At 43.3% G+C, this 17,752-nt stretch overlaps 2 protein-coding genes across 2 annotated transcripts in view; one reads left to right on the top strand and one right to left on the bottom strand.

Annotated features, from left to right (window-relative positions):
• CAB39 (calcium binding protein 39) overlaps positions 1 to 15,727 on the bottom strand; it is a 39,610-nt gene extending 23,883 nt beyond the window's left edge. Inside the window, exon 1 of the mRNA XM_050308201.1 lies at positions 15,620 to 15,727. The gene's annotated coding sequence lies outside the window, so the exon portion shown is untranslated. The remainder of the gene's footprint in view (positions 1 to 15,619) is intronic.
• Positions 15,092 to 16,314, top strand: LOC126636340 (basic proline-rich protein-like). The gene is made up of 2 exons (XM_050308427.1): positions 15,092 to 15,677; positions 16,142 to 16,314. Exons 1-2 carry the CDS (start codon positions 15,092 to 15,094, stop codon positions 16,312 to 16,314), a joined length of 759 nt encoding a protein of 252 aa, XP_050164384.1.
• The last annotated feature ends 1,438 nt before the right edge of the window (positions 16,315 to 17,752 follow it).

The raw sequence follows: 17,752 nt of genomic DNA, 5'->3' as shown, positions 1-17,752 counted from the left end.
AATTCACCGCTGTGAAGTCTGGTTGGAATGATAAAACCAGAAATAGATCAAGAAATTATGCATTTTTAAAAGCACTGTCTCACAGTCAGGCATGCCCAGCATCCAGAAGGAAGACTGACAGTCATTCCTTTGATCCAAGAACCAATTTTTATGCAAGCTACCATGCTCCTTGGGAAAAAAAAAAATATTCGAGTACTTCAAAGCCAGAAGCAGACACCATATCAGTATTTAGCCAGATGGAAGTCCCTGCCTGTACTTTCTGTAAGCACCCTTTGTGAGCAGAGCAGCCCTGCCCTGGTGCATGTGCAGCAGCTGGCAGGGCAGGACAGCAGCCAGGTGCCACTGTGAGGCACCTGGAATATCGCTGCCAGCTCTTCCCTGCGAATTCCTGGCTGCAGCACGTCTTCCTGGAAGGTCTCACCACTTCTAATTGCACAAGTAGAGCTGACCCAAGGCAGCATCCATCATTTCCTTCAGTCTATTTATTTAAATTGAGTACTCACATTCCTCATTAAAACATTCTTCCACATTTTTCATGTGCTGTTTTCTACTACATCTTTCAGTATTCTCATTCTGGATATGTGGTTTCCTATTAGATTAAACATCTTTCAAGAGCTTCAGCATTGTACCAAAACAATTTTTATTCATTTTCTTTTTGATATGCTAAACAAATTGAAGCATGACAGCCTCTCATCCAAAACACATGTCTACATAGCATAGTTTATTAATACCTCACCTGCAAAACTTTCCTATCCCAGAGGAAATGAGATTGATAAAGAGCAAAAGCCACACCTCAGTGTATTTCAGGGCTCCAGCACAAACTATTCAGTATAACCATGGCTTTACTTGCATGAGCATGCCATTAACAGAATGGCTATGGCTGCAACTGGTAATTACTGCACTACCAGCTGGCAGCATTTAGGAGCACAGTCCAGCTCTAAGGCATTTTTGCTATCCTGTAAATACTTCCATACACCTTTTCAGCATTTCCTTCAACATAACTTTAAAACACGGATAGGAAGACTAACTACCTTAACTATCTGTCATATAAGTAGTAAAACTATTGACATACTAAATACCTAAAGCAATCAATGATCTGTTTGGATCTGCCATGACATTTTATGAGTAATATAATTCATACACAAGAGTTTTCCTGCAAGAGAGGTACGTTCACCTCATACCTGGCATGTCCCACCCACCACTGAATACTAGCAGCTTGCTTAAAACTATTAACTTGCTCAAGTCTACAGCACACAAAAGCTTTAAAATGATTCAAAAGCAGTTTCACAACGCTGCATCACAGAATTCTTTGTGGTGTGACCCACTTAAAGATTAACATGGGGAAAAAAAATCCCCTCTCTGAGAATGGCAACTCAGTTCAGGGAAAAATGAAAATCAGGAAGAAAAAAAAATCCCTCCTGTAACACAGAATAACAGTAAAGTGAACAAAAAAATTAATTCAATGGATTCAGGAGAAAAAAAGAAAATTGGAAAATAAATTTCTACAAAAAATGGAATTCATAATGTGACTTAGCTTCTTACTTTCTGAAAATTTCAAAGCAATTAAGACCCTGGCAGTTCACAGCCCTGCTTATTTCTTTAGCACCAAATGCCAGCTGATTCCTTTCATTAAGCAGGCCTCTCTCTTGCCATTCAATTAATTTACTGATCCTTCTGCCTCTTCAAGAGCCTGCTTCTCCAGCAGACACCTGCACGATGCTGGACAAAGAGAAGGGCAGCTCCTGCCATGAGGCTCTACCAGCTCACTGCAGCCTCCTAAAACTGCTTCATCCTTTGTGACTTGCACGTTATTGCATTCATTGCAGTTTAACACGCGGAAAAATTAACTAGAAACCAGTTTCAAATAATGTTGCTGCTTTTAAGGGGCTTCAGAGATCCAGCATAAAGCAGAAAAGCTTGTTAATACTAATGCTCAGTATCTGAAATCCCAGCTCTGTCTCCATGTTCAAGAAAATCTTATGACTCAGCTTCTTTCCCTAGTGTACTGTTTAGAGTTACCCCACCCATTCATTTCCCCACAAACCTTACTGCTATACTGCAGTGTGGTATACAGGCAAGCATGTAAATGCCTCACCCATTCCTTGGTAAATATATTTTTAAAATAATAATAATAATAATCCTAAGTTTCACCCCAAAAAGTAAACTGCTATCTTTAACACATTGCATCAAAAAAAAAAAAAAAAAAGGAACTTACTTGAAGCTTCAAGAAAAGTTGTCAGACAATATGTCCACTTCTAGCCAGGTAGAAGCTGAAATAATTTTCTCATAACCTGGTATTACAGTCAATCCCTGTTGGCTCAGATGCCTGTACTGCATCATCACAAACCCCAGAATATTTGTTACATGACAAAAAACACTGCAATTACGTACGTGCCATTCCACGCACCCTTGGAAGCAAAAATTCAAAGCAAGAGTCTCCTCTGTAACTATTTCTATTCCCTGGTATACATTATTTACATTATTTTCCAGAGGTTCTTTTTGCATCAGGTTTCTGATATACATCTAAGGGTGAATTCTGAGAGTGAAGAAGCGGCAAGAGGGAAGGCAGAAGGACACAGAAGTTTAATCTCTGACCTATTTCGCATCATGGTCTGGAGTTCACACATTCCAACAACTGAGCATGTCTGCAGGAGCATCAGAAACTGCAGAGGCGAAGGACAAAAAACCCCACCAGCCCCACAACATCAGCATTTGGCCTTAACCAGGCAGCCAGGGCCACGATGAGAGGGAAAACAGATCCCTTCAAACACGAGTCAGTGACGTAAGCAAGGAGGATGAGAATCCCAAGGAGCGGCACAAGACAGAAAGGGAAGTGCACGTGCGCTTTTGGGGCGTCCTGTTTTGAAGAGAAGCTGAGAACAATTAAACTGTGAGAACGGTCCTGGGATTGCTCCAGACCAATCCCCTAAGGGGCAATTTTCTTTGGAGAATATTCTCTCAAACAAGAAACTGCACTCACTAAAACCATTCTCTAGTAGCACAAGCAACAAAGCTAGGAAAAAAAAAGGAAATGGATAAAGTATTTACCCAAATATAGTTTCAGTAAGAATCATGTCACAGTATTACTTTTAAAACTGACTTTTAAGAAAAACAACAATATTTTTCCCATGGTTCCTTTACTTTCTTTGGACACCATATTCTGTGGCCTGCTAGAAACTTCTAATGCTCAACATAAGTTTGTCAAAATTCAACACAACTCTTCATCTACTTTACCTGAAGATCAACAGATCTTTAATAAAGATAACATACAAAACAGTAAGATCACTTAAGGAAGGACAACATTAAAGCATTAAGATAATGGGCTATAAACCAGTCATCTCCACATAGCTCAGGAACCTCCAAAAAACACTGACTTAAGAACTGGGAAGACATATCAGAATATCCCTCTTCCCTACTGATTACCACTGGTCCCTGCTACAGGCAACACAGAACAAACTACATCTGTCTCTGTTTTGACAGACCTACCTCTGAAGGCTTCCCTTGCAAAATAATCAGTTTGGGAGTTCACAATTAAAGAAAGTTTATGTTAGATTACTGTACAATTCACCTCAATCCCAAAAGCTTTACAATCTAGCTGAGATGACACGCAGTCAAGCATAGCTTAATGTCTCTGGGTTCACTTTTGTGCATTAGCTTGACAGAACTAGGGCTGAAACCCAAAACCAGCAGGGACAGAAAGCTTCACTGCAAAAAAATTGGTCACACTCCTGAGAGGTGGTTCTGAGACCACAGAAGACTTCTCCATTCTGACATTATTCCCTCTACCGAGAGATCTCAGTGGTGTGACACGAAGATTAAAATGTAAATTATTCTGAGATCAACTGTCATGATTCCAAGCTGATTTTTGCTCCATGAAACCGAGGGAACTTGGCCCATGATTCAGTGATTACATATCTCCTCTGCAAAAGGGAGTTCCTGACAAATTACCTATGGGAGTTACGTACTGAGTCACAGAGAAAGCAGGAGAGGGCAATCAATAAACGACTCAGAATCATGGCCCCACCATTACTGTGAATCTTCTCCCTCTAGTTCATTATTACGTCTTCATTCAGTAAAGGAAAAGCTGTTCAGGGGTTTTTTTCCCCCTGAATTCTCCCTTACCTAGTACTAGGAGCTGAAGTAATATCTGAGCTGATCCACAGTCCCTGGCATTTAAAACACACTTTTGATGACAATACAAAGGGTTCACTGACACAGCTCTATTGACAAATCCTACCAGTGCAGATACAGCTTGGATTAATAAAAAACACACCCTCTAACCATGGTAAGTGCAACTGTGCTAGGGCTTCACTGGTTAAGTACCTTCCTAAAGAGCACTCTCTCCTTCACACTGCCAACCCAAATCAGTACCACCATCAATCAAGTGTCTAATTTTCCCAAGCCAGCTGTGTGGAGGTATCTTTTAGTATGGAACTTTCAGCCAGCTCATCCTCAGATCAAAATCCCTGCTCCCTCTTGAGTATGCTGTACCAAGGACAATGTGGCAGATGGGAAAACATCACCGAGATCAGCAAAATCACAGGCTAGCCAGGAAAAACTTCTCTTTCCTCCCCATTACTGAAAATCAACAATAAGTTTCATGGGCATCACTTGAAAGAGAAAGGCAAATAACAATCAGCACATTACAGGCCAGCACACACCTGTGAGATTCAGATGTACATCCCATGGCTACCAAGACACCAGGGCAGTTGCAAGAACTAAACTCAGGGGAAGCAGCTGGCTGAAAGCAGCCTGAATAAAACTGTCAGGGGTTCAGGAAACAGAAAATACTTGGATAATTTATTATCCACCACAGTCAGTGGCACTCCCCAGGGGGTCACTACTGGACCAGCACTGTTCAACACGTTTCTCAGTGGGATCGATCCCACCCTCACCAAGCTTGCTGATGACATCAAGCTGTGGGGTCTTGGCCAATGTGCTGGAGGGAAAGGATGTCATCCAGAGGGGTCTGGAAAAGCCTGAGAGGTGGGCCCATGTGAACCTCATGAGGTTCAACAAGGCCAACTGCAAGGTCCTGCACGTGGGATGGGGCAATCCTGAGCACAGAGAGAGTCTGGGCAGAGAACGGATTGAGAGCATCCCTACAGGAAAGGACCTGGGGGTACTGGCTGATGGGATGTGCGCTGGAGCCCAGAAAGCCAACTGTGTCCCTGGCTGCATCAAAAGCCCTGTGGGCAGCAGGTGAGGGAGGGGATTCAGCCCCTCTGAATCCCCTGCTCTGCTCCCACGAGATCCACCTGCAGTGCTGCCTCCAGCTGTGGGGTCCCCAGCATAAGGAGGAAGTGGATCTGCTGGAGCGAGTTCAGAGGAGGCCACAAAATGATCAGAGGGCTGCTGTGGACACAAGCTGAGAGTTGAGGTTGCTCACTCTGGAAAAAAGAAGGCTCTGAGGAGACCTTAAAGCACCTTCCAGTGCCTAAAGGGGCTACAAGAGAGATGGAGAGGGGCTTTTGACAAGGCCACATAGTGACAGGACATAGGGGAATGGCTTCACACTGAAAACAGGCAGGGTTAGATCAGATATTAGGAAGAAATTCTTCCCTGTGAGGGTGGTGAGTCACTAGAAAAGACTGCCCAGAGAAGTTGTGGATGCCCCATCCCTGGAAGTGTTCAAGGCCAGGTTGGATGGGGCTGTGTAACCTGGCCTGGTGGAAGGTGTCCCTGCCCATGGCAGCGGGGCTGGAACTGGATGGTCTTTAAGGTCCTTTCCAACCCAAACCACTCAATGATTCTGTGATAATATTACCTCCCTTTTTTAACTAAATGAGAAAACATTACTGAATTGATGATTATATTTTGTGCCATGATAATGAACAAGCAAACAAAACCAAACCTTAAAGGATAATTCACTCCATTCTCCCAAGAAAAGAACCAGCCACGGCAGTACAGAAATTTCACATAAATAATTTCAAGATCACAATATACCTAAAGTGGCTTTAAAACAAGTGTCTTCTATACAGTTCCCTTAAATCACCTCTGTTTCTCCTGCATGTTTACATATTTGGTCTAAATCTTCCAAGTCACTAATGGATTCGATTTCTGATACATAAACCACAGCACACCTCGAGTGCCAAGCCAGGTTCCTCTGGGGTAAGGCAGAGCACAGAGCACAGAAGGATGTATTTTAGGGCAGGTATGATGCATCCCAGGGTTAGGAGAGCTCACCGTGGCACAGACCTTCAGGAAAGAGGAGGCAAGTGTCATAACATTTAACACCATGCTCTTGTATTTCCCTTTTGTATGTTCTGAGGCAGAGGGAAGGGAGTTTTAGCTTAGCTGTGAACTTCATGCTATGAAATGCTCTGGAGCACAGAATCAAAAAGGGGGAATGATCTGGACTGTGCCCCAAACATGCTCAAGCTTTTGTCACACCAACCTAATTAAGAGTCCTTCTGATGACTCACAAGACACCAGAGCAAAGATCTATGATAGAGGAGGATCCTTCAGCACACACACTGAAAAGCTGGATATTCCTGAAAAACTCACGTCAGAGTCCTTCTCCCTCCTGGCACCACCTGAGAGTTCCAGTTACTCAAAGTTGTTGTACATTAAATGAAAACAGAATATAGACAATATGTCAGATGTCTGTGGTGATCTGTCAGGTATACATACATGCTGCTTTTCATCCCTCTCTTTTCTGGACACTTGAGTTCTCTTTCCAGGTAGACCCCATCATGCCAATCAAACTTCTTCTGCTTCCATCAGAGTAACAAATACAAAAAAATAACAACCTTGGGACAGGCAGGTTGAAAGCCTTTATAACAAGTTTAACATTTGAATTTATTCCAGCCAAAACTCAGAAGAAAATACCTTACAGTTCCTGCTTGCTAGTCCAACACAAATTGACCAAAAGTTTCAACAAGTATTTTTACATTTTTAAAGAAAAGGAGGCTGGAGGCAAGACCACAGCAGAAAGATACTCTGTCCAAAAGGAAGACATTCCAACCTATTTCACTTGGAAGCAGCCACCAAGAGCTGTTGCAGATAAGATTCTCCAAGCCCGAAGAGCCCGGAGGGTTCACAAACTGTAACTAAAGCACTGTTGATACTTTCTATACAGGAGTCAGCACCTCTCCCAAAACAAATACAGGTCCACAAACCAAAAACTGCTTGAGAGCTGCCTGGTTGCAGACAGCAAGTGAAAAATGAGGCTTGGAACAAGAAGCAATTAATATTTACTCCACAAAAACGGTGGGAAAACTGAAGCATCTCTGAGGGACGGTTCCCTTATCTAATCTACTAAGAAGAGTTGGACCGGAAAAGGCAACAATCAAATTGTTTTGAAACACTAAAATAAGAGCTCCCAACTTTCCTCTCATGCAATTACCGTGCAACACCACTAAGAGAAACTGGAACACTACAGAAGTTACCACCTCTACAGGTTTACCCAAGGAATGATCATAGATTACCTCTGCAATGACTGAAGGGCAGCAGAACTTCCAAAGGGCTGACACCAAGCTCAGGTGGGAATACTTGCATTTTAGCTGATACTTACACTCCTAACATTGTGTGTTTTTATTTATTTCAGCTACATCAGTATCCTGTCAGCCCTCTGTTCCTTAGGGCTATGTGGAAAAAAACAAAACAAAACCCCCACAGCCTTCAAAATTATTAATTGGTGAACCAGCTCAACATTATTTTATTTAATTAGGGATTATAAAATTATTCATATAGGAGTTTACAACAATATAATGTCATCACTTTCTAAATCACCAAGAGGCTTGAATCAAACAAGAGCTCTTAAACAATCAAATAGTCTAGAAATCAAAATTCACACCCTTGGTAACCTCCCAAGTTATACAAAAACTTTAATTATTTTTTAAAAACCCTCTTTTCTATGCTAAAAGACTTGTTCTAATTACAAAGGCGAGCCAAAAGGAACCATAATTCTCAAAAAAAAAAAAAAAGAGAGAATTCTATATTGCAGTTCCATTTTTAACAACAAAAGTTATCAACTTATTTGGAAAATGCCAAATTTAAGAAGTAAGATTATGCTGGGTTTAAAACTGTAACCTAAGGTCTGACTGCAATCAAAATGTACTATTGGTTATAAATCCTTTAAGGTAACCACAGAATCATAGCATGGTTTGAGTTGGAAAGGACACTAAAGACCATCTAATTCACAATAATGTTTAAACTAGTTTGGTTACCTGATTTAGGGACTTGATCAGAATCAGGATTTTCTGAGTTTTAGTATAAATCTCAGAGGCATGAATCCATCACACTGAAAGTTAGGGTATCATAATGAACACACACGATAAGGTGTAGAAACTTCTGTTGTACTTACACTTTTCAATGCTTGTTAGTAATGATGAAAGTTAAAAATAACCTGTTTAGGGAGAAAAGCTTCTATATTTCTGGCCAACAATCGCTCTCTTTGTTCACTAAAGAGCTCAACAGCAGCTACTTCTGCAACACAGATTTGACATTTCTTCCTAGATTTGATACTGTTAAGTCCTCAATCTGCCAATGCCTAAGGGAGAGCAGAGCCACCCTTCAGACTGCACTCCAACAATGCTTATCCAGTGCAATTCCCAAGGGAAGCAAAGAGCCTCTCATGGGCAGCCTCAAAGCAAAAAACCCAATCCACCTTTGCTGGATATAAACTGTCAATCCAGGTCTACATGGCTGCTAACACTTTTTATTTATACATATGCACACACACACATAGGCATGTAAGTTCCCAAACAAGAATGAAAGCTCACTAAACAGAGTTTATTTCCCTTTCAGATAGAAACAAAATGTATATACAGGTAGGAAGGAGTAACTACAGTCATAGGTTAGAAAGTTGTGGAGTTGAAGGCTGTTTGGTTTTTCCAGGTTAAAGGAATGAAGAAAATTGAAGCGCAATTCTCTTAACAGAATTTAAAACCTCAACACATTCGTAAGTTTGTCATCATGCACAAATGCCCTGAAATGTTTGTGACTTTTTGTGGAAAATATTCAACAATCTTGTAATGACGAGGTTCTTTTGGATCTAATGATGTTAATCTCCTCCCCGTAATAGAGGAGTTAAGGGCAACACGAGTCAGACAGCACATCCATGCCAGGACTCTGCCCCAAATGCTCTGTGAGTGGATGCTGTTCCTAACAGAAGGACTGTTTACTCCAGCTCCACCCTATTACAGAGTCAGTAGAGTCTGGAGATTGCTCAATGTCAATTACAGATGTAAAACGGAACTATGTTAGTCAATGCTGATGAGTCAATATACTACTTTTCTTAGAGATTACAAATCTAAATGATCACCTCCACAACAGCACTTGTTTGGAAAACACAGAATATTTTCAAGAAGCTGCCTTTGTTATCAATAATTATTCATTAAATCCATGGAAAAAGACCTGGTCACTGTTTGCTTTCACTCATATTTTAAGACAATCTGAATTTCTCGTGCTGAAGTAGCAGAGTCCTCGAATCCAAGACCCAACACTTACAAGACTTAGGATTTTCCAATTATCTTGACTCATTTCCTCAGGTGTACTTTATTTTTAAGAGGAGCCTTCATTCATTCCACTAACAAGCTATACCAGAATACAAAGAAGGCAAAATTTCCATAGAACTTTTCCTTATATGAAGCTGGAAAGCATTCAGCAAGGGAGAGGACAGCAAATCCAGGTCCCTCAGACAAGACTACCAAGTGCTGCCACAGACAGCTGAATTCTACCCCAAATCTTTGTTTCTCGTTAGGCAACACATAACCCAAGTGCTCAGCGTGGTCACTGCCTAAGAGTCTACCCTCTTTTGAGAGCCCAAAATGAGATTCCAAGACTAACAACAAACACCACAGCCCCAGCTCAGGTGCCTGAACGTCAAACACCACTGTGGAGGCATCAGAACAGCACAGCTTCGTCTCCAAGTGCCCTTCCAGAGAAATCACAAACCTCCTACCTGTCTAGGGCAGGTGCCTTGGAGCAATAAAATAGAACTAGGTATCTATGTTTAGGCAGTTGGATTTCACATCAAAAATGGGTGTCACTGGGGAAAAAAGTTTAGGAAGTGTAAGTTCTCAAGTGCTCCACGAGACAACACACACATCACCACACACTCAAACACAGAAGGAGAAAACTCTGTGCTTAAGCATCGTGCCCTGGAAAAAAGGGGAAAGAAGCACCATGATGCTGAGAACACTGGGAATATGTGCTGTCATCGGTATCTGTGAACCAAAGAGAAAACCCACAAGGACCTCAGTCCTCCTGTCTTCACAGAACTGAGTTTTATGCAGTAAAGCAAAAGACCAAACACTACACTGCAACTAAACCACAAGAGAAAGATGTCCCTGCACTGAGCACTCTCTTGTGCAGTGATGGAGCAGAGGTTCCTGCTGGAAAAGCCTGTAAACAATCACATAATCAAACTTTTTGTTCCAAATCAGCATGAGCAAAGCAAGGTTCTGAGTATTTGCTAACTTCTGAGATGTTAACTTTGCTTTGTCAACTTTTTCTAATATCATACTACGTACAAAGTCTTTACCAGGAACTGTGCCTTGAGTGTCCCCCCTCAAAGGTATCACTTTAAATTTTCCTGAGAAGTTTCTCCATCACCACCAATCTCCAGTCAGAAGAAACTTAGGACTTGAATAGCAGGTGTGACAGGTTACACATAAACTGTGTGGGAGAGACTTCTCAGGGATCACCTGTGTTACACTCAGTGCATGTCTCCATCACTAAGGTCTCATTTAGGTTGAATAAAACCTCCTAGATATTTTCTTTTCTAAAACCATACTTCTCTGTGACTTTGCTTTTGCTCTTTCTTTATCTCTACATGATCTCCAATAAAGCCAAAATGTTACATCGTGGTTAATTTTATAAACCATTACAATACATCAAGAAATAAAAGTCTTTTGACATCTATTAAAAGGACCATAATCTGCCAAAGCAGTAACTTCACATGTAACAGTCAAAAACAAAACATAACAACACAAATAACTTTTGCCTCATAACTGTAGCAAAAGCTCCCAAAAGTGCTTACCCAGAGGAAGAGCTCAGAGCCTCCACTGCAGCAGGATGCTCTGAGTGTGTGCTATCAGCACACACATCTACCACACCACACCACACAAGGTGTCACTGACCACTCAGTGTCTGCAGACTCTTCTTTAAACCGAGCTCCTCAGCAGATGAGCTGGGAATGGGAAGCCGGTGTGGCTCTGAATATTTGGGAATATCCATCCATGGTAGGCTTCCCAGGTGAGCAAAGGGAAAAATGACAGAGAAAGCTGCACAGTAGGATTCTGCCTGGCAAAATGTGAAGTGGCACTAGACAAAAGATCTGGCTGGGGACATGGAGGGGGCTTCCACAACTGTCTGTACAACTGGCTTTCCTCCCATCGCTCTGCACCACCACGCTTTACTTAAAAGTCAGTAAACAAAACAATAAAAACTTTTCAGAAAGAGGTATTTCTTCAGATATCAGCCATTTGTCTGGGCAGCTTCAGCAGCCAGAAAAAGACCACGCATTCCACACTTCTGGGAACACTTCTCCATTTTTTTCATTTTATGTTTTAACACAGATAACTTCAAAGGAGATAAGGCATTTCACACACACGGGTGACTGAACACAAGTACTGCTCTCACAGTCACACACATTCAACTCCCTGAAAAGCTGACAAATTAATTCTATTTAATTTATAGCAAAGTTCTATCTTAGCTATTTTTAAGTGTCACGTTTCAAATCTTGCAGGGTTTGCAGTTAAACTTACAGTTACATTCTCTTAGTAAGAAAAATGAATTTGTTATCAATAAATACTGACTGAAAAAATACTCAACAGGGCAAGGATCAAAAGCACAGAGCAGTTTTTCCCTGATGCAGCCATTTCCCACACATGGCAGGATATATCTGAACGTTTTAAAACAACCCCAAGTAGTAACCAATAAATAACTTCATCCAAAGATGTTTGTGAACTTGGAAAACCATGCTACAATAATACTGCAGTTCTCTACTAATTATAACTTGCCAATTTTTGAACTGTCTTGCTATATTTAACCTTTTGGTGATGAATTCTCTGAGTGTTTGAAGGGGAGGATTACAGAGCAAACAGATCTTCAGAAAGTTACTCGGAATTTAATTACAAGTAGCAGGTTTTCAATAGACAGAAAGATTAGCTACAACATGTAGCAATATCCCCCAGAATTTTGTGCCCTTCTGGATAGGCTTAAAATTTGCTTCCTTTCAGCAAATTTGAAGTAGGCAGTGAGAAACTTTTTGTAGTGTCTTTTGGTTATACGAAGCATCAGCTGCAAAACTCAAAACAAGGGAGTTACAAAGCAAATTGCAGTTGTTTATTTAAACCTAAGCAATTTACTTCCTAAATTAACACTGTCTGAAGAAAAGAGGCCATGAAGGCTCTTGAGGAATGACCACAGTTATTCCTGTAAACACACGGTATTTTGGCTGCTTCCAGTTTGGATCAAGCCTGAATCCAATCCTTCATAAGGAGTATTTAAATAGGGACAAACGAATATGTCATTTTATCACAAGGTGCAGTAAGGAAAGCACATAAATCTGCTCAGGCTAAAGAAAGCCCAAACTCACATGACACCAGGGTAAGCCTGAGGTACCCCCGGTCGTGTATTGAACAGCCCAGCTCAAGTCCGTTAAAATAATTCAAGACAGCCTCATCTTCTAATTTAACCTTTGTGTTTGCACTGGGGGGATGGGGAGGGATCTCAGCATAAAGTTTCACCTTCTAACTGCAGATATTCATCTTCCTTCTGGCTCACACCTCTGCACCTCGTGGTGCCAGAAGGATGGTACTGAGAGAGAGCAAAGAGAGGGCCCAGCTGGAAGGGAAGGGGAGCTGAACTTGCACACAATTCAGACTAATTAACTCCCCCAATTAGACAACAAACTGGGGAAGTAGCATTTTCTGAGAACAAAGAGCAAAAGGAATTTTACATCTTGCTTGAGGTTTATCTACAGCCATGGTGAACACCAGGACTTAGGATCACTGAACAACTAAACAGGTTTTTGTCCAATGTCATTAATATCCAGTTTCAGCCTGCAGCTAAGAAGTCGTACAAGTACATGTGACCCAAAAAATTGCTAAATTTATCAGATTTCAAGTGTACAGTGTAGAAATTACAAGATTGAAATTCAACTCATATTTCTGCCTTGTGCATTATTCACATAAATAGCTGCAGGCTGTTGTGGAACTATTTAATTTTGAAGGAGCAGATGAGTCAAATCTTATTTTTGATAGGTAGCTGCAAGATGCCTCCAATTAGACCACGATAATCATACTTTAATAGCTGCTCTTGTAATTAAATCATATTACAAAGTGTCACAAGTACAGAAAAGCAGGGCCAGAAGGGAATTCAAAAGGTCACCAGGCTCCTTCCTGCCCCCTGCTTCAAACCACCATCAGCTATTAGAGTTCTGGAACTCTACCAAAAAAGAGAAATCATTATTTTAGCAAGTGTCAAAAGCCTCTAAGCATGTACAGAGATTATGAGCTTTCAGAAATGTCTTACAGAAAAATTAAGGCTGCAAACAACTCATTAAAAAAATCTGCAAAAAGTCAATAAAGAACTGATTCAGAAGGGAGGACGCTGGTCAGTAATGATAATATTCACCAAAATGCCCTAAGAAACAAAAACCCTAGGAAGTGCAGCATGTACAGGACAACTGTCAGGTCTCAACCGCCATCCACTAATTAATGAGAGGCCACAAAATGCAAAATAGATACCATTCCCTCCTGAATAAATGTTTCATAAAACCAATCAAGGAATTCCAGGAGGTGGAGTTTTAATATTATCACACCCCTCTGGGAATGTACATTTGTCTGTACTTGATGATACCCAAAGAGCATCATTATCTGTCAAAGACATACTGTCACAAAGTACTGCTCAACTGGCACTTTTATTTAGTATCCTTTATTTGTATAAATATATAAATCTTAAAATATATCAATCCAGGTTTTTAATTCCCCACCTACAACCACTCATTACAGGCACACAGAAGGCAGCAAAGTTCCACAACTCTGCACCAACACGCAGAAGAGAATGCAATTAACTTAAGCAAAAGAACCAATGCTATCAGCATTCAGAAACATTCAGCAGCATCTCAGTTCACACATACAAACTCACATTCCAAGGCTTTACCAAGGTGCATCTGTCTGACCAAGGAAAGCCCCCAACAACTGGTATATCACACCACAACTTATTAAATACAAATAAATTAAAGTCAAGTGCCTCCTAGCTGGCTAACCCAGCAGTTTCTCACACCACAAGAGAACCATGAAGCTGTGAGATACAATATTCTTACAACAGCGGGTCCATGACAGGCAGAATCCTACCAAGACACAGTGCCATGTGCCATCATGCCACTTACAGATCAGATTAGCTAAAACGTTTGCACAGGATAAGCGAAAACTAAAAAAAATGCAGTTATTCCTGACCCTAGAACAGGTACCATGTTTATTCTACTTCACAGAATATATCCTGGTATTTTTGTTGTCCCCAGTTAAAGGCATGTGCCATATCAACAGGTATTAGGTTAACAGTTATTAATTAAAGGCACACAGTGTTTTAGATAGTAAAAAATCTATTATTTAAAAGCTTTGATACCAAGGCACAAGCTCAGGATGTTTAATTTCCTCTGACAGTCTATGATTGCATGAGCTCTCCGTGCTAAAAAGGAAGACACACTTCCTGATGAGAGGAAAACACAGGGCCTTGAACTAAGAGTTTCTGACAGGTAAGTTTAAAAAAAAAAAAACCACAAACATAAAAGAACTTTTCAATATGTTGATGCTAATCAAGTTTCTTTTCTGATCTACACTGAAACTGTTCTTCCACACATTGTTACTTGCCTCACTGAAACTGAAGAGCCTCGGTCATGTAATTTAATCTTTGACTCATCATGCAAATTAAATCACACCATTCCCATATTTTAAATAAATCGTGAGCACCTACGTGATCCCTCACCAAAAATTAAAATTTAAAAATAAAGAAAAATTTAAAAGGCCACCAACACTGAGTACATCCTGATTTCAGTACCGGTTGTATTTCACAGGGGAAAAAAAAAAAAAGAGACAAAACTTTTTTTCTGCTATTTAACATGCTGTGTTAGCTCTGTATGGGGCAGTCCGAAGGAACACAGGCTCCGAGCAGCCCCCTCGCACGGCTCCCGCTGCAGAGGCCCATCGGGGCTCCCAACGGGAACAACAATTGTAGGAAGAGGCCTCAGCCCAGGACCCCGGGAGGCCGCGCCGGCTCCGCAGCCCGGGCCGGTCCGTGCGGCCACGGCCGCAACAAAGAGCCCCCGGCCCGGCCCTGCCGCCGTGCCGGGACCGGCGCTGCCCCGGGGGCGGCCCGGCCGCTCCGGGGATCCCCCCGCGCCGCTCCCCGGCGATCGCTCCCGGCCCGGCGCTGGGAGAGCTCCGGGACCGCGGCGCTGCCTGCCGGGCGGCGCAGCCCCGGCCGTGCCATTCCCCGCACGGCTGCCCCGCACCCGCGGCACCCACCCCGGCCCGGCCGGTCCCCCCCGGCAGCCAGCGGGGAGCGGGCCGGGAGCGCGGCGGGCACCGCGCGGGCCGTGCCGCCCGCAGGGCACGGCCGGGCCCCGCTCCGGACAATGCCCGCGGCCCCCTCCGCCCCGCGGTACCTGCGGCGCGGCGGGCGGGCCCGCCCTGGCGGCTCTGGGCGCTGTGCTCCGGCTGTCGGTGCGGCAGCGGCGGCCCTGCTCGCCCGGCCCGGCCCGGCCTGTCCCCCCGCCCCGCTCCGCTCCCCGCGCTCCGCTCCGGCCCGGCCCCCGCCCGCGCTTCCGCCCGCCGCGCCCCGCACCGCCCCCTGCCGGCGCGGAGGACCCGGGGCGGACCCGGTACCGCCCGGCCCACCCCGCGCCTTCGTTATTTTCTCGTTTCACTGTTCGCAAGTTTTTTGGTTTTTTTTCTTTATTAGAATCGTGGAATCCTCGAGGTTGGAAGAAACCTTTAGGATAATCCACTACAGCCGTGCACCAGTGTAACCCCTGAACCACATCGCCCAGCGCCACATCCAGACTCCTCTCACTAGGGGCGGCGATCCCACCACCTCCCTGGGAAACCTATTCCAATGCCTCGGGCAAACTAAGACGGAAAAAAAATTGTTGTACCATCTGATCCGAATCTCCTCTGTCTCGGCTTAGGGCCACCTCCTTCTGTGCTGTCCCTGCAGGCACGGCAGAAAGGACCAGCCCCACCTCACGGCAGCCTCCTCTCAGATGGTTGTAGGTACCGACGAGGTCCCCCCGAGCCTCCTTTTCTCAAGATTAAACCAACCCAGCTCCCTGAGGTGTTCCTCATAAGACAGGTTTTCTAGACCTTCCAGGAGCCCTGTTGCCCTCCTCTAGACCAGCTCCATTTTAAAGTGAGGGGCCCAAAGCTGAACGCAAAACCACACGTGCAGCCTGTTCTTTTATTCTTTATTAGTACTCGGTATTTTTTAATTAATTATTGTTTAAATTTACTATTTGGGGTTTATTGTTTTGTAATTTGCATTTATTGTTCTTTTTCATTATTACTGCCCCCCATCCCCCTCTCTGCCCTGCCCTCCTGCAGACCCTCCTCACTCTCTGCACTGTCACAAAGCTCCTTTCCCACGTCGTGACCCTCAGTGCTCCTGTGTGGAGTCAGGGAATCAGCATTGTACCTTGGACATGGGCTGAGCGTCGTGATGCATCAGGTGCTGGTGAATTACAGTCTGGAGGTTTTCTGCAGTTCCCATTGCAGCACGGAAGGGCTCCGGGCTGTTTTTGTGTCCCTGTACATAATACTCATCTATTATTGTCACAGTGACAAATGCAGATTAGCCTGGATTGAGAAGAGCCCACACCTTTCCCAGCAGAGAACAAGCTGATATTGTCCATTAGTGTGGTATAATACACAGTGTTTAAAGAAGAAAAATACATTTTTAATGGAACTTGTCATGAATGTCTTACAAGCCATGAGGCAAAACCTCATCCCAGCGGGTCTGCTGCGGTCCCACCGTGCAGCAGTGTGGGACCTGCTGGCCTGCTTTCCCAAAATGTCTGTAAGCTCCTTGGGAGCTGACAGCTTCTGTCTTCAGCTTCGTTTTGATTGCGTGTCTCCACATCCCCTTCTGCACTTCCTTGTCACATTGCTGGGGAGGGTTTGGGTCAGGCTCCTCCATGTAGTAATGTTTTCCTGCAAGCAGCAGTTGCAGCTCTGAATTCCAGGTGTTGTAGTTCCCTGCTTTGCTGTACTGAGGGCAAGTGGTGTCAGTGGGCAAAGCTGCCTCTTGACCTCTTGGGGGTCTTCCTGGACCAGCCATCTAAGTCAGCCGTGTGCTACGGCTCAGGCATGGAAAAATGCTTCTGATCACACTTGCAGCCATCCCTGCAATATAATATATATAATACAATATATTTATATATAGTTCCTTATAGCCCCCAAATATCTACTTGCTGTTATATAAAGATGTAAGAGATGCAGCAACCCTGGACCTGAAGCAGGCAGGTGTGAGGTGACAGGGCCTTCCCAAGCTCACCTGCACCCACAGTGTGCAGTCAGCAAAATGTTGGCAGTTCAAATTGTTAACCCATAATTAGGCTAAAAACACCCAAATTTAAACAGATAATATTCAGGGTACTAAACAGAGAGAAGAAGTTGTTAAAGGGAAGCACTGGTACAGGGATTCAACACCAGCTCCTGGCAAATAGACACTACAAATGACCATTGGAAAAGAGATCATGCAAGAAATGGGTTCAGTGCAATTACCATCCCTACACACTGCAGGG

The sequence above is a fragment of the Myiozetetes cayanensis genome, unplaced genomic scaffold (genome assembly GCF_022539395.1).
Source record: "Myiozetetes cayanensis isolate MyiCay16 unplaced genomic scaffold, myiCay2020 scf13, whole genome shotgun sequence".
NCBI classification, from domain to species: Eukaryota; Metazoa; Chordata; class Aves; order Passeriformes; family Tyrannidae; genus Myiozetetes; species Myiozetetes cayanensis.
The sequence above is the reverse complement of the archived record's forward strand: the minus strand, read 5'-3'. Positions and strand labels throughout refer to the sequence as shown.

Coding starts and splice junctions, on each gene's coding strand:
- LOC126636340 (XM_050308427.1), top strand. CDS start 15,092: ATGGGGCAGTCCGAAGGAACACAGGCTCCGAGCAGCCCCCTCGCACGG. Junction 15,678..16,141: donor GCGCTGTGCTCCGGCTGTCG/GTGCGGCAGCGG, acceptor GTCTCGGCTTAG/GGCCACCTCCTTCTGTGCTG.